At 31.4% G+C, this 17,717-nt stretch overlaps 1 protein-coding gene across 1 annotated transcript in view; it reads right to left on the bottom strand.

Moving 5' to 3' along the window:
• Positions 1–17,717, bottom strand: part of CFTR (CF transmembrane conductance regulator) — a 198,144-nt gene that overhangs the window by 96,292 nt on the left and 84,135 nt on the right. Inside the window, exons 10-11 of the mRNA XM_031938868.1 lie at positions 17,058–17,240; positions 12,791–12,982 (exon numbers count right to left, since the gene is read on the bottom strand). Coding sequence (XP_031794728.1) covers positions 12,791–12,982; positions 17,058–17,240 — 375 coding nt within the window. The remainder of the gene's footprint in view (positions 1–12,790; positions 12,983–17,057; positions 17,241–17,717) is intronic.

Raw genomic sequence — 17,717 nt, 5'->3', positions numbered from 1 at the left:
AAATTTATCTTAAGGGTGTTTTTGGTCTATAGCCTTTAAGAAAGATTTTTATTTCCTTAAAGGTAGAAACTTAGTTGCCTTTAATATTCCACTAAATAATGTAACATAGCAACAGAAAAGCATTTATTCTTTAGAAAAACACTATAAAAACATGGAAACAAATTTAGTTTTATATATATACACTATAACTTTCCTTGTAGCAAAAAGAAATTGTCTCAAATAATTTATTGGAGAAATTGACCATAAGAATTAACATATTAGAAAGTTCAACTTGAGCCCAAGAATAAAAAGTAAACTATGTGGGGAGGAGATGAGAAGAACTGTTATCAGATTTTAATTGAAATTATATTCTACTCTAATACTGGATGTTAAAATTAGAATTTATATAGAGTCCATTTTTTAAGGTAAACCATTCCCTAGAGGAACATTTCAACATTTAATAATGTTTTCTGATAGCTTACAAAATATTTATATAAGTAGCCCTCAAGTAGATAAAACATAGGGGCCAGATCTTTAGGCATCTAAAGAAATAGTCTAGTCATTAAATTAAATACTAGATTCCAATAAAGTCAAAATGAAATAATTATTTAGGAAGTAGTTTGACTACCTATTATGATAATGAGTCAAAGTCTATAAGAAATGCTTACCTCAAAGGATTCTGAGTAAGAAAATTAATTTCAGGAAGTCATTGTATGATAAAAAATTAACTAATTTTATTACTTAAAAGAATATGGTAATTCAAAATTTGCATATAGACTATTTGCATAAATACCCTTTTCATTTAAAAATAACAAAACATTTGTAATCATTTTAACAATATTCAAAAAAAACATAAAAGCAATCATTTTTAAAGAACTGATAAAATAAAGCTCACTCAAGTTATATTCAACTTATTAGAGAACAAAGAATATAGTACTGTTAACCAGGAAAAAAAAAATTTTTTTCCCAACTCACCTTGTCTAATTTTGCAATATTTACTAAGCACATGTTAGCTTCCTGTGCCTTTACAGATAAGAAAATGGCCATAAATCTCATTTTACAATTGTCTTATCAACTTTTGATTAAACTTTGACAAGAGTTACTTGCAATAAGAAGAGAAAAAAAGTCTAGGATGGCTGAACATGAACTTTGGAAATGAATACTTAAGATGATTGAATAAAGATGATTGAGATGTTGTAAACCACTTGAGAAAGAGTAATTGTTATTAATATTGACTATTTGCTAACTTCTGTGCTATGTATTATGAAAGACAACTTTTCCACTCTGAAAGGCTCACCTACTTATTACCTATTAGCCACCAACTTATATCCTCTTACCTAGTTTCCACTTTTATCTTTTAAAAATGAATGTTTATGTATATAGTTATATATATATATATATATATATATCTTTTAGTGTAATATGTGTTTATGAATAATATAAATGATTTTTACTTATAAAAGTATAATATTTTTAACAAATAAGAGTGATTCATATGTATTCATAATTGTCTCTGATAAATATTGTACTGGCTGTGTTATTCTGGTCAAGTCATTGAATTTCTCTAGGTCACTAGGAATTTTGAGTCTATAACTTGCAGATAAACTGGGGATCTGCTTTGGTAGTGGGAGTTTCCTCACTAGAAGTTCTCAATGGCATCAAACCCAAATGGAAATGGGGTAGGAAAGGGAAGGGAAGAACAAACTATATATATAAGATTACCTGGGAGATTACATGTTGTAATTTATTTTATTTTATTAAATTTTTCTTAATTACATTTTAATCTGCTTCTAGCTGCACTTGGGAGACTTGCAGACTATTTGACAATTCTTCCCTATACAGTGAAATCAAAGACAAAAAAATTTAGATTTTCGTTCTATAGCTTAGAATAACCCAAAATCTCAATACGTTTCAATGTAGAAAAAATATTGATTGAAAATCAGTTCTTGCTGAGAATCACCAAAAATATATAAAACTCCATCTTATAGAAAATATAGACACATTTATTGAACACTATGTCAAATATATTATGTTATATATAGGAGAGAAAAAAGAATAAATAAGACCAGATTCCTTCCCTCAGAAATTTTTAATCCTTGACTGAGAGGAATTAATATCTTAAATTAACAGAAGAAAAAATTGAATAAACTAATTATTTGAGCTAACAAAAAAGGTTTAATTTAAAAGATTTTTTGTCTTCCCTGTAACTTACTTTATGTGAATTTATGTATTTGAAAGTGTATATTAACCTACAATATCCATTTATTCTTGTCTATGTTTATAGTTCATGTGTATTTCAGGTTTTAAAGATCAAAAGAATATTAGCGTTCTCCTAGTATAGTTCCTTCACTTTACAGATGAGGAAACAAAAATAAAGATTTTACAAATGCTAAATATCCAAGCTGAGATTCTCAACCAAATTGTTTCCAAACCCTGTTCTCTTTTCACTTGGGGAGGTAAAAGAATGCTTACTCATTTGTGTATGCATTTCTATATATATCCTTACACTTGGAAGTTTATATTTAAAGAGAGATCAGTCAAAAGAACATCGGATCTGAAGTCAATAAAGTACTCTGAAAAATGTGATTGATAGGGCAAGCAGGTAGTGTGGTAGCTCCACCAGCACTAGAGTCAAGAGGACCCAAGTTCAAAGGCAGTCTCCTATACTCATTAGCTATGTGACCCTAGGCAAGTCACTAACCCCACATACCTCAAAAAAAAAAATTGCTCCCTACAGAATGATATTCAAGTCACTTAATTTATCTAAGCTTTAATTTCTATATCTGTAAAATAATTATAATATCCAGTCAGCCAGTCAATAATTAAACATTTACTATATGTCAGGTACTGTTTTAAGTAAAACATAAAGAACTGGACAACTCATAGGATTCCATGAAACCTTAAAGCTTTCTAGAGAAAAATATGTAATATAATTTGAAGTTAGTAGGTTCAGGTATTTTATAATAGTGACAAGACTGTGGTATATACATAGCAACTTGAGGTACATTACATTACAAGAACATGAGTATTGAGAAAATAACATTGCTTGATGATGAATAAGCATTATAAAGACATATTGTAAGGATGTAGAGTTCCTGGGTTTCATTTATTAGTTGTATTATCCCAATTTCAGTCAAGTAATTAAGTTCTCAGCCTTAGTTTCTACATCTATAAAATGAGGTTATTTGTATTAGATACTTCATTAGGTAGGATTTTGTTTTGTTTAGTTTTGTTTTTGAGGAAAGCACTTTGTAAACTGTAATGCATGATATAAATACAAGCTGTATTATTTCAACAGCTTCAGGGACCTGTGAGTTCATTAGAATCAATACTTTGAATAGCACAGATCACAAATTACTCATATTTTCTTATTCTGTGAAATTCTTATACATGTCTTCCCACCCAAGGTACTTGTCTTCCTCTTGAAGACAACAATCATTGCATGTGTTGTTTTAAGATTGACTTTTTCCCCAAGATGCTATGACTTTTAAGGATTCTGCTATGTCAAAAATATGATTTGCTATTCTTGCCTTTGATATTTTTTGCATTTCAAGTATATTTCACAGAGGAATTTTATGCCAATAAATTTTCATTCCCTCATGACATTATTCTAAGGTACAAATCTGTACTATCACAAACTTCTCCTTTCATAAACAGATTTTAATTCTGTCATAATGGTACATTTCCAGAAATAGCAAACAACATGGCAAGCAAATGTGACCAATGCTATTATGATATTGTAGATAATACACTAAGAGAATAATGGCTTATTTTTAATTCAAATTGCAATACTTTTATTCAGGCCTACATCATTTCTTGTCTGGTCTTTCCTCCCTCCAATGTACTACCTATCAGGTATGATTCAGAGATATTCTTGTCAGGTATGATTTAGAATAGTCTCCGAGATTCTGCAGTTTGGCATCTTTCCTTTGAGGTCACCTATAATTTACCTACCTTCTTCAAGAAGTCTATCTTAGGCCTCCTTAATTAAGAGTAGACACTAAGGTGCCTTCCCTGTGAGGTTATCTCCAATTTATCTATTTGTATAGAGTAGTTTACATTAGAAAGTGAGCTCCTTAAGAATAGGGACTGTTTTCTGGCACATAATAAGCAGTAACTGATTACACATTAGTGATAGATACTGCTTCAATCATATAACTACCACCTTAAAAATCCTCCATTTATAGCTATATATGTCATAACATTCTTTTAATCAGTAGACTTTAGGAAAGTAGGGACTGCATCTTATCTAAATTCTGTATCTCAGTCACATATACTCTGAACATAGCAAACACTTTAAAATACTAACTTACTCTAACTTATTAATATTAATTTGATTCTTGAGCTAGGAGTAAAAAATTGGTTCCAACTTTTGGGGACAACTAGGTGGCACAGTAGATATAGTACTGGACCTGCAGAAAGGCAGACTTGATTTCAAATGTGATCTTATATAGTAGCTGTGTGACTCTGTGCGAGTTATTTAACCTCTGATGTAAAATGGAAGAAATGAGAACATCTATCTCTGAGGGTTATGATGATGATAAATGAGAAATTATATGTAAAACATTTTATAAATCTAATAGCTCTGCATAAATATCTATCATTATGATGATGATGATGATGATATGTTCATAATCTATAGAGAGTTAGAATTTCTTTAAATTTCAGGTTTAAAAATGAAAATAACTTTAAAGTCTTAAACTCATCTAGCTATGTAGTATTAAAATGAAGTTTAAAATTTCCTACCCATAACTAGCTTCAGATCTAGACTAACTTCCTTCAGATCCTTCTAGGAATTGTATTGTATGGGTGCATGTATACACATTTAATGTTTTTTCTATATTTGTCACTGCGTTCAAGTCTTTGCAATATAGTATGTTTTTGTTTTGATTGATAAATTACTGGAAAGTGATTTCCTCTCAATTAATCAACAATGTGTTCAATGTTACCTACTCTATGATGGATCTCCATTCCCTCCAATTCTTGCAATAATAGAAATTTCTAAACTGATTTAACCTGTTTCTAAAAGGTTTATGGCTTCTGGTTTTTTGTTTTTGTTTTTGTAGGCAATAAATGGTTCACTTTAGCTATACAGTAAATAAAATCATTTCTACAAGGATCCTGAAATTGCAGACCTAAACAAAAACTGAATTTAGCAACCCCAACTGAAAGAGATCAAAATTTAACTTAGAAAATGTTTTGGGGGTCCAGGTTAACTCTAATTCAGTAGTCTTAGAAAATAAATTGATATGGCTCCTGTTCAAACTGATTAACCAAGATAAGCTTTTTTAAACACTGATTTGGTTTGCACATTAGAAAATTTAAGATTGGGTCTGGTTCCAAGTTCTCATTAAAACTTTTTTTAATCATGGCTTACTTTTCATTTTGCTTCAATATCTGTTTTAGATGTCACTCATTTTCTAGCTAAGATATATTGTATAATAATAATAGAGATTTATTTAGTGCTTTAAGGTTTAAAGAGTGCAGTTCTTTACATGTTATCTCACTTGATTCAGTAATAAATGTCATTTCCCATGACACTATTTAGTTACCTTTTCTAACTAACCACACATTCATTCTTTTCATCTTAGTAACTGCCTATTGCTTAAGCCTCAACCACAATGTAAGTTAGTGGTTATCAGAACTTCTAACCCAGATGTCAAAGTCAAAATTCATTAGCGTGTTATCTGAATAATGGAATTTATTTTTCAGGACAGGTGTTTTATTTGATAACCATACAACTCTCCTTACTGAAAGAATTCATTTTTCTTGCCAATTTTCCTCCCAACCAAGAGTTTAAAAATGAAACTCTCTAAGCAGTACATAGGCATATTGAACACAAGCAGATTTTATCATCTTCATATTACTCAGTAAATTTTTTGATTATAATAGCTAAACTATGAGTGTCATGACTAATATTTAGTGACAGTAATCTTACAATTTATATCTAAAGTACCATATTAATTTTGTTGACAAGAAAATAATACCTAAAAGTGTTTGGCACTCCCAATTTGAAAAACCTTTTTTCCTTTCCTCAATTTCTTTCAAGTTTGCACATTATGAAAAATAGAACAGTAAATTGTCCCTATTTAACATTAACCTAAGCAATAATACTTTTCCTGACAGATGACAGGTGCTATAGTGTTAGGATCGTGATCCTAGTAGCATCAAAGAATGTTAATATCATGTCAGGAAAAAGTCTATACTGATTATTAATTCTAATACTAAGTCCCCTGCTTACAGAATTGAGGTCTAAAACTTCTTTAACAAGAAAGAATAATGAATAAAACTTAATATGATGAAAATTAGTAAATGAGTCCTATATTAGGGGTCAAATATCAATTGCTTAAGTACAGGATGGAAAAAAAAAGGATTAGTTTTGCTTACTTGATCCTAGATAACAGAAAGTGGATCAAAGAGTAACTTTTCTAACAAAAAATACTATCCAAAAATGGAAGAGCCTGATATCAATATTGGATGGGAGAAATAATGAATTCTCATATTGAAAGTCTTTAATTGGAATATGCTTGACCATTTGTTGAGAATAGTAGAGAAGGATGGATCCGATGAGAAGTGAACGTGTGTTTGTGAGAGAGAGACACAGACAGGCACACACAGAAAGAGAGGGGAGGGAGGGACAGAGAGAGAGAAAGAGAGAAAGAGAGAAAGAGAGAGAGAGAGAAAGAGAGAGAGAGAGAGAGAGTGCCTAATTAGATGCATTTTTTCTTACTTGCTTCCAATACTAACTGTAATTTCAGAAGTCTTCAGGCAATACCTTTTCAAGTATGTTGTAGTGGAAATTCATAAACTAGATAGCTACTGAGATTCCTTCTAACTGAAAATACTGTTATTTTTTAAAGATGATTGTTAAGAATAGGGATGTATTCAAAAGGAGGGGCAGTTTATGTAAAAACTTCTATTACTATGCTCTTAAAAGCTTATATTTTCAGAGATTCATGATGAGTAGAGAGATGAGATAAAATGAACAGGGATCTAGAATGTAAAGGCTATTGACGTAGGGTTCATGTTTATTCATTGAAGGTCATTTTCTCAGCATCTAACAATATAAATATACTAACTTCTAATAAAACCTAATTTATCCTACTCAATGACAAATCTGAAAACTATGTGAAATGTTTCTATCCAGCAAAATTTATTTCTCTGTCCACTTCTATAATCATTAAGTATGTAAGTGATATGAAAAGATAATAGATTGGAACCAAAAAAATAAGGAAGAGAAAATTCTTTCCTCAACTCTTGTTCCAAGTCTAGATAGTACTTTAGAAATCAGGGTCAACTTTGGAAGTCAAAATTAAAATAAACTTTTTTGCAAAGGTTTGAACTTGGTGACAAGTGTCAAAAATGCATACATTAAGAAATTACATTTCTGACCTGTTTGTTTAACTACCAGGAGAACTTTAGTTGTTTCCTGTGTCCCTATGATCAAAACAATGTTATGTTCTTTATAGAAAAAATATTTATTTTAGCACAGGGACATGAACTACATTAGACTTTTTTTTTGTATCTTGATTCACTGTATACACTTCTTGGCACCAAAAAGTCCTTATCAAACAGAAGCATTTTAGCCCATGCAGATGAAGAGAATATCTATTTTAAACTGGTAAGTTCCCCAAGCATCAAAAAGATTATATTCATTATGTCTAGTATCAAAAGGCTGTCTGAACCAGTAGGAAATTATGACTTTTTTTGTTAGAAAATTCTGTAACTGCAGTTGACATTCCTTCTTGTAAACATTTATACTTTACTAGAATAATCAATCAAGTAAATAATGACCCTACTGTGTCACCGACAATGCTACTATGTTACCCACTATATTATTACAATATAGAGACATACTATAACATGAAATATTTTTTAAATGTTATTATCCCAACTTTTAAGGATCAGGCCAAAGCCTATAAATTCATTAGTATACAGGACTTCCAGGTGAGAGCAGAAAGGAAAAGTACTAGAGCATCAGAAGTGGCCAAAAAAGTTAGATATTTTGAGGAAAAAAAATAGAAATTTATATAAAAAAGAAGAGATATAAAGATAATGGCATTTTTAAACTAGATGGTGATTTCATTCATATGTGCAACTCCCAGTGAGGATATATCCTCTAAAAAGGAGAGAAGCAACAGTTGTGAAGCTAGGTAGCACTCCACTGGTTTCAGACTACTCCTTAAGAGTTGACACCTTCTCCAGCACAGGCTTATGAGAAGCCTTCTTTGCCTGAATCTTTATAGATTTAGTTTAGATTTCTTTTGATATTGTGATTCTATTTAAAAGATTCTATTTACCTGTCATCTTTTCACCACAAATACTTGGTAATCTTCTATTCCATAAAAAGTCTCCCTTTTCTCCCTGTAGAACTATATTCAGCTTTGCAGGGTAAGTTATTCTCGATTGCAAATCTCTCTCTTTTGCCTTTGAAGTATTATATTCCAATATCTCTTTTCATTTAGGGTAGTTGTCAGGTGTAATCCTCACTGTGGTTCCTTGGCATCTGGTCATATTCAGAAGATGCCATTTCATTTTCCTTTATTGAAACTAAGTTTGTTGTCAGTTCATCTTCTCATCATCTGTGGCTCTCTGGATGACTTATTGCATGGTACTGGAGCAAAAAAAAAAGTCACTTTTTGTACTTTTCCACTGCATTTCCAGATCATTACTAAGTCTGGTGAGGATTTCAGACTTTTACTGAAGTAGAAATGCAGAAGCCAGGCAGTCAGCCTCCAGTTAGGTAGTTCCCTGCACTAACATTCTTGGCAACTTAAAAATTCATATTCATAACTTTTCCTACATCTTTGGCCCCACCACCTATGACTTTGGCAGCTTCCAGTTACTCTCAACATCATATTCTCAAGTTCCTGGACCCCTTCTCATAAGGCATTATACTACTTTCTTTTCTCAGACCACATTCTCCTTATTTTCAATATTTCTACTTTCTTCAAATATGCTCTCTGCCCACTTCTCCTAAAGTACTTCCAAAACCTTGAGATCATATTACCTTTTATTTTTATTATGATTATCACTACAAACTCAAAGTGCTTAACTCTGCCAATGTTACCCAACTCTTTTATCCAACTTGTCAAATGCTTCCATAATTGGTCACATCATCACATGTCTCCCTAACCCAAACTTTCTCTTTAACCATGGATTACTCTCATTTGTTTTCTCCACTCTTCTTTTAGTGAGGGACTTCCCGGAACTGAGAAAAAGGAAGGGAATAAACCTTTAAAAGTGATTGCTCTATGCCAGATATTGTTTGTCTTTGAATTTTCAAGTCTTGCAGAATCTAGAGCTAATGTTGAAACCATTGGAGTGCTACCTAGTTACACAACTGTTGCTTCTCTCCTTTTTAGAGGATATATCCTCACTGGGAGTTTGCACATATGAATGAAATCACCATCCAGTTTTAAAATGCCATTATTTTTATATCTCTTCTTTTTTATATAAATTTCTACTTTTTCCTCAAAATATCTGACTTTTTTTGCCACTTCTGATACTCTAGTACTTTTCCTTTCTGCTCTGCTTAAATTTAGTTCCTGATTCATTTCTTCCAGGTTACCATGTGAATAGTAGATTAGTTCCCAGTGTCTGTCAATTTAAATCACTAGTGGGGAAATCAGTGTCTCACTGCCTGATTCTTTTCTTATGGCATAGTGGGCAGAGAAGTGACTGTGGAGTGAGAGTGCCACCGATTCCAGTCTTGTCTCTAAAACACACTATCTGTTGGGTTCTAGGCAAGTCACTTAAACTCTCCATGTTTAAACAGTGATGTAAAATTATAAATTGAGGAAAAGGGATGACCTGCATTAGTAGAGGAAAATTCCTCACCTGGAAATCCTATATACTAACGAATTTATAGGTTTCGGCCTGATCCTTAAAAGTAGACATAATGATAACATTTAAAAAAATATTTCATGTTACAGTATGTCTCTATTTTGTAAATACCACTTCTCACAAATAGCCAGCCAAATTAACAAGTGAACAACTCATTATTTCTCTTTTTAAAAATCAGACTAGCTATTCTATTCTATTTATTTTGTTTTTAATGACTTCAAATTTTATTTTTTAATTTTTAAATTTTAAATGTTTTAATTTTTAATTGTATTAGAAATATTATTATATTAGAGATATTTCTAATATTAGAAATATTAGAAAAAATTTTATTTTATTTTTAAATTTTTATTTTGGTGAGGGTTTTTTTTTTTTAGATACTTTTGGTTTTTAGCTGCATGCTCCATTCATTGATTTCTTCTCTCTTTGTTGATGAAATTATATGGAAATGTTTTCATTTCCAAGACTTTTTTGCTTATTTCCCAAATTAAATTGTTTCTGTGAAATTTATTTGATGAAATTTTCTATTGATTCTATGTTTTGCTCTTTGACCCATTCGATTTTTAGGACTGTGTTAAAATCTAAATAATTTTTTCATCCTTTCTTCAAAGACTCTTTTCTGGATTTTTTGGCCTTATGATTAATAAAACATGTTTGATATTCATGTTTTTCTTCATTTGTTTATATTTATACTTCCATATATGATCAATTTCTTTTTTTTTCCTTTGAAACAAATCTCATTATTCTTCCTTATTACAGGCAGGTTCAAAATATGGACACATGATCTAGTTCTTTAGGGATGTTATATACAACTGGGGGAAAAAAAAAAAAATATATATATATATATTTTTTTTTACCCAGGGTCACACAGCTTTTTTCAAATTTCCATTCATGTCCTTAACTTCTTTATTGTTTATCTTTTAATTAGATATACATAGATATACATTGATATCCCCTGTTATTATAAGTTTATTCTTTCTTCCTATAAATTAACTGTTCCTTTCAGCATTTTGGCATTATGCCATTCAGTAGATATATACATATTAAAATTAATTCCTTGTCTATGCTGATTTTTAAGCATAAGGTAATTTCCCAATTTTTCTCTTCTAATCAACTTATCGCTTTTAGTCTTCTAAGTGCTATTTTTATTGTTGTCTTACCTGAGATCATAAATAGTAGCTTTTTTTTAATTCAAGTGAAATATAATGAACTTTACTCTAGCCCTTTATTATGTGAATTTTTCCAAATCTATTTCAAATTTATTTCTTGTATACAAAATATTGTTAGATTTTATTTTCCAATGCATTAGGATAATCTTGATTCTAGAGGTGACCCATCATCCCATTCTCACTCATATTTATGATTATTAATTGTGCACTTCATTCTGTCCTCAAAAAAGAGGACTTTTCCCTTCTCTTTGCCTTTTGTCCTTTTTTATGCAAATAAGAAGATATCAAAAAAGAATGTTTTCAATACTAGTGATCTATATTTGATGCTATCTGCTTCCATTCTTTTAATACTCTTCTTTTCCCTTATCCAGTCACAGATTCTTATCCTTTTTTTCCTTTTCCTTCTATTCTCACTTTCTAAAGAAGAAGGTTATAAAAAGCTATCAAGGGAAATCTTGACCTATTTTAAAATGTTGCTTATAATTGTCTCTGAACTAAGTAAAATGTGAAAATAGTTTTTCCCTCCTCACCTTACTCCAACTTGTACTACAGGGCCTACACTCTTAGGATATTATATTTTCTAGTACAGTGCCTTGAAAGGATTATAAACTGAGGTGTAAAGCAGACCAGAGAAAACTCCTAACTCAATATGGATTCAATATGGTAGGCTTGCTAGAGTTCCCAGCTCTTCTGGAATCTAATTCCAATTTTATTTATCTCGGGCTAAGGTATTTCCTGGTTCACACAAAGCACTCTTTTAATGATCCCTGCTTCCTTTTCATACTGCATTATAAAGACTTAAGGGCAGCTAAGTAACAGTGAACAGAGCATTGGACCCGAGTTCAAACCTGGCCTCAGACACTAACTAGCTGTGTGACCCTGGGCAAATCAATTAATTTTATCTGCTTTAATCCCCTGGAGAAGGAAATGGCAAAACACTCCCCTATTTTCTAAGAAAATCCCATGGACAGCATTGACATGCTGTGAAGAGTCAAATACATACATAATTAAATAACATAAAGACCTTGAATTCATCTTGATTTTCCTGGGAATGTGTCAGTCTTTCCAGGTACTAAAACTACACCTCCTAACTCCCTAGACAAGAAAAGTCATTCTCTACTTCCCTGGGCAACAAGAAATTTTATACTGCCTCTCCATGGTTTCCTTCACTCTGCTGGCAACTTCATTAACCTAGGTTCTGTCAGTTTTAACTAATTCTTCCCAGATCTATTTTGTTCATGTTGGTTTCCCTGATGCAGTTATTTTATGTTTACTAAACCTGACTCACCATTCTTTTCACATCTCTACTTATTGTAAGATTTTGCATCTCTACTTATTGCCCTGTAATAGAATCTTAGCCTATTTTCATTCATCATTTGTCATGAGACCTAAGTCAATATTATCCTTGATACCTCCTTCTCCACCTTGTTCTCTGCCAGAATTCCCAATAATGTGAATTCTTCCTACATTAAAGAATATACCTCTACCCCCACTGACAGTGTTCCTCCTTGGCCTTCATCTTATTGGCAAAGCAGAGTGGGCAGGAAGGTAATGAATAATGAATGATCAATGTCTACTGGTCAGAGATATCCACATCCTTCAAATATTTGGTAGTGAGCTATCCAGAAGATACCTTGCTCTTCTTCACAATCAAATTGGTCTTTTAAAGAATTCAAGTAGAAAAAAGAAAAATACATATTTAACAAATATAGTAATAATAAAACTAATTCCCACTACCAATGAGAGAATTATTTGTCACATAATGATATGCTATTTAAAAAATTCAGATAAAGACATACCTCTTCCAGTTGGCAGGCTTTGATGACACTTCTATATCGGTATTCATCATAAGAAACACCAAAAATGATGTTTTCTTTAATAGTACCAGGCATGATCCAAGAAAACTGAGAGCAAAAGGAAATCCTTCCACTGTGCTTAATTTTACCCTCTGAAGGTTCCAATTCTCCCATGATCATCATTAAAAGTGAAGTCTGAAAATGAAAACGAGTGGCACTAAACTGAGACATATAACTACAAAAATTATTGACACATCCTCCTAGAGAAGTTATAGAATTCATTCTTCATCTCCAGATCAGCGCTATATCTAAGTGATACCAAACAAGAATATCAAATGAATGAAAAGGCATATTTAAGCACTTTTGGGACAAAACTCCAGATTTGAGATTCCAAACAGCAAAATGGACCTTGAAGTAAAGAAACTTAAGTTTGAATCTCCTCTTAGACATTTACTAACCGTGAAATAATATATAAATCACTAAATCTTTCAGAACCTCTGTGTCTTCATTTCATGAATGGAAGTTATTATAGTTATTGTGAGAAAAGTGCTATATAAAAATGAGCTATTATTTTATTTAAAGTTGTTCCAATGCCAAAAATGTAGCTGAAGAGAGGAAAAAGGACAGGGAGAAGGATAGGGAAAGGGAAAGAGATAGGAAGAAGAGGAGGAAAGTATAGCATAGAAGATAGTGAGCTAGTCTTGGAACCAGGCCAACTTGAGTTCAAGACTCACTTCTGACACATATTAGCTTCTCAGGAAGTGCTTTAACTTTTCAATGTTCTAAGGAACTCTGACTAGAAATTTCAGAGAAGGTACCAAACTGCATTGGTAGAAGGAATTTCTTCACCCAGGAGTTTCCTAAAATAGCTGTTTTGGAGCATTTTTCATCTCTTATTTTGTTACTCAATAAAATACTAAAATATCCTTTTGAATACTTTATGACTCTAACAAAACTGCATTTTCTCATACATAATTTTGACAGGGTTTTTTTCTAAAAACTAGTTGGATTATTTGCAGGTACAGCCTGCCAGCTTGGGCACTAGACTTTCCCATTGTCATTATTTCAAAGAATCAGTTCATTATGTTTGAAATAATTACCTATATTTAAATGATAGTTATTATAGTTCATAGATAATCAATAATTAGTAGCAAATTCTTTTGTACACAGTGTCTGAAAATAAAATTCAGAATTAACAAATAAGAAAAATTAGATGAAATACACTAACAATTTAGCAAACTTACTTTGGGGTGTTATCTTTGGTTTGAAGCAATCTCTAATTTTCCTCCATCCAAATTTTCTCTTAACAATGACTACAGCTAGTAATTTAAAAAATAATAATAATCAAGAAAACATGTGGCAGAGAGAGAGACAGATAGACAGACAGACAGGCAAAGAGGAAAGAAAGGAGGAAAAACAGTCTTCAGGGAAATTTTATAGGTGGAAGTCTCACGGGTTCTTTACAGAATATGCATCATGTGTAGAAAAACACAATTAGCAAGAACACTATAAAAATTATATGGAATAGTTATGGCACCCAATGAACTAAATGATGACTACAACCAAATTCAATCTCTGAGAACATTTTGTGACATTTATTTCCCATGTATTAGATAATAAATTCTTCAAAATACTAATTACAAGATTACATATATAGAATTATCCTTTTTTAAAAGAAAAAACCCATGGGGCCTTTTAACTTCCTATTTAATTTTAATTTTTAACTAGCAGCTCTATTGTTCCTAGTTCAACAACTCATAAACATTTGATCCTATAAAAATGCCTGTTACATGTAAAAAAAAAAAAAAAAAAAAAAAAAAAAAAACAGCTTGAAAGCAATTGTGAAGTTATTCAGCCTTTCCATACATACTTTTACAAAGTATGAAATCTGAACAATTATGGTCAGACAAGAATTTACCTTCTAAGCAAAACCCTTTATGAAAGATAGAGTAGTTATGCTTAGTAACCCACACTAATGTTCAATATTTTTCATTATCAGGAAATTCTTAGGTCTATTGGAAATTTCTCATGAATTTTAAATATATTTTTTACTTATTTCTCACCTAAATTTCAATAACTTGGATGTTTTCTCCATTGAATGCTTTTCCTTGGATTTCCCTGTGAAAATTCTACATCTTTTATCATCTTCTCCAGTGGAGCCTGTTCTCCACCAATTTATCTTCCTTTTCTCCCCTTAAGTTTCAGTATCACTAACAGTGTCTCCTCAACCTTATTTTCTCTTTGCACTCTCTCCCTTCCCTTTTTATCTGTTTTTATTGAAACTCTAATCTTTCTTCAAGATCCAGCTCAGATGCCAACTATTTCATAAATTCTTTATTGATTTCTTTTTTATTCTCGAAGCTGAAAGCAATTGTACCTTCAAATATACTCAAAGTGCTTGGACGGGGTTTTGCCTTTGCCTTATCACATTCCATCTTTTATCATATTTATTTGTACATGTGGCATATCAATCACCCTAATGAGACTGTAAATTCCAGGAAGGCAGGTAATATGCAATTTTTCATCTTTATATCTCCAACAATTAGTACTCTGTGCCTTGTCTTGGACATGGTATACATATAATAAGTATTTGTTGAGTCAAACTGTATTAAAATCTGATCAGTATTAAATGACACTGTGATCTTTCCTCTAAACTAATAAATATGGATCCATTAACTTATCTTACTTTCTAACATCCTAAATAACTTTTTTAAAAAGTTATCTATAAAATTTTTAATTTCTAACAATTTCTGAATACTAAATATAATATTCTAGCAAGAGTCTTACTGTGAAAATCAACTTCTCTATCCTTTTCCTTTTTATCCCATAGTTCATTATAGGGCAAAAAAGGGCAAAAAACTTTGTAAGGATACTTAATTTAATGTAACAAAATGAGAAATTGTTGCTTATATAATAGAAGCAGTGTCATTTTTAGTATATTTCATATATTAGCAATTGAATTAATGTATGTAACATGATTGAAAAACCTTAAAAATATCTGTATACAGTGGCATATATATGCTGATGTACAGTGTGTGTGTGTGTGTATATATATATATATATATATACACACACACACACATATATACACACATACATACATACATGTATAAAAAGTGCTGCAAAGAATCTTAGCACAATGTTAAGATAGTAAAACAAGCTTCACTAAGGCTTTTGGGATACCCACTATGTGTGTGTGTATAAATATATGTATAAACATAAGACATACACATACATATTTGTGTATGTATACACCTGTATGTGTATTTATACATTGATACACACACCCTCATGTGTATATACATGTATATGTATGTACATAAATATATACATACATGCAGGTATATCAACTTTAAAAAAACTAGAACTGTGATTTCATTCATGTGGGGAACTACCAGTCTGGAAACTTCCTTCACTTCATGGTAAGTGTTTAAGTGATTCACCCAAGGTCACACATGTAGTAAGTATCAGAGGCGATATCTGAACCAAAGACTTCCAGCCCCCAAGACTGGCCACATTTTCACTTCATCACACCTGCACCAGCAATATCAGATGATCAATACTGTTATTAAGCCTAAAAAATTTGGGTAATGCAGGTAGTTCCACAAATCATTCCTTCAATAGATATTTCCTGAGGGTCTACTATGTAATTCACAAACACCAAGGGGCACCTAGGTGGCACAAATGAATAGAATGCCAGGCTTGGAGACAGAAAAACCAAAATTTAAATCTGACCTCAGACAATTATTAGCTGTGTCGATCTTGGGAAAGTTACTTAACACTATTTGCCCTAGTTCCTCATCTGTAATATTAGCTAGAGAAGGAAATGACAAACTATTCCAGTATCTGATGCTAATGGGGTCAAAAAAGGCAGGCAAGAGAAAAATTACTCAACAAAAACAATAAACATTATGGTAGGAATTGTACCGAAAGGAAAGTGGTACAAGATAGCATCACATTTTTTATGGATTCCAAATAATGCTCTACTTCCTAATAATGTTTTGAATCTGGATAAAAAAATAATCCTATTGTTCTTTATATTTGTGACTACAGGAGAACTTAAATTATCTCACTAGTCAGCACAACAGGAGAGAAATTATATCTGAATTTTATCTAAAAGTTCCATTAAAATTATGTTAAACTACTCCATATACTAGAACCACATAAGAAAGAGAAGAGGGAAATGTTAAGGAAATCCTTGAGTTGCAAAGGTAAATAAATATAGCACAAATTTGTAAGTAATGTTCATAGTTAACATAAAATGGAATACCTTTCCTGCCCCAGTAGATCCTGCAACTGCCAATAATTCTCCTTTTTCAATCTTGAAATTGATATTTTTAAGGACAGGAGTACCAAGAAGTGAAAAATTGCTGAAGAAAAGGCCATTGTCACCATTGGAAATTTTCCCATCACTGTTGGTCTGTTTTGCCTTTACAAACAATTCTCCAAATCCCTAGAAAAGAATATACAGAAAATAAAAGACAAGTATATCAGTTAATTATCTAGTCTATCTTTTATCTTAAGTGCTTCATAAGAGTATAATTTTGTTGGTGAGAATACTTGCTACTTTAAAGTAGATGAGATCCTTTTCACAGACATGGTCTATGTCTCACAGTATCACCCCCTTCCCAAAATCACTTCAGAACCAGCCATCTAGCAATGATTTCCACCTTAAGAAGTTCAGATGATGATACACATGAGTCTCTTCCAAATCTAGACATTTTCACGTTGATAGAACCTCTTATAACTTGTGATTTCCCAGAACTTAGGACCTTTGGTGAACTATCATAGTCACACATTAGGGAAGAATCTTATGTTTTATTTTTACTAATTTAAAATAATTCTTAATTAGATTACAAAACACTTGAAAATTATAAGATATGTTTCATTAAATTCTAAAATATCATATACATAATATAATGGACTGAGA

This window comes from Sarcophilus harrisii, chromosome 5 (genome assembly GCF_902635505.1).
Source record: "Sarcophilus harrisii chromosome 5, mSarHar1.11, whole genome shotgun sequence".
NCBI lineage: Eukaryota > Metazoa > Chordata > Mammalia > Dasyuromorphia > Dasyuridae > Sarcophilus > Sarcophilus harrisii.
Note: the sequence above shows the minus strand (reverse complement) of the source record. Positions and strands in the feature narration are given on the sequence as shown.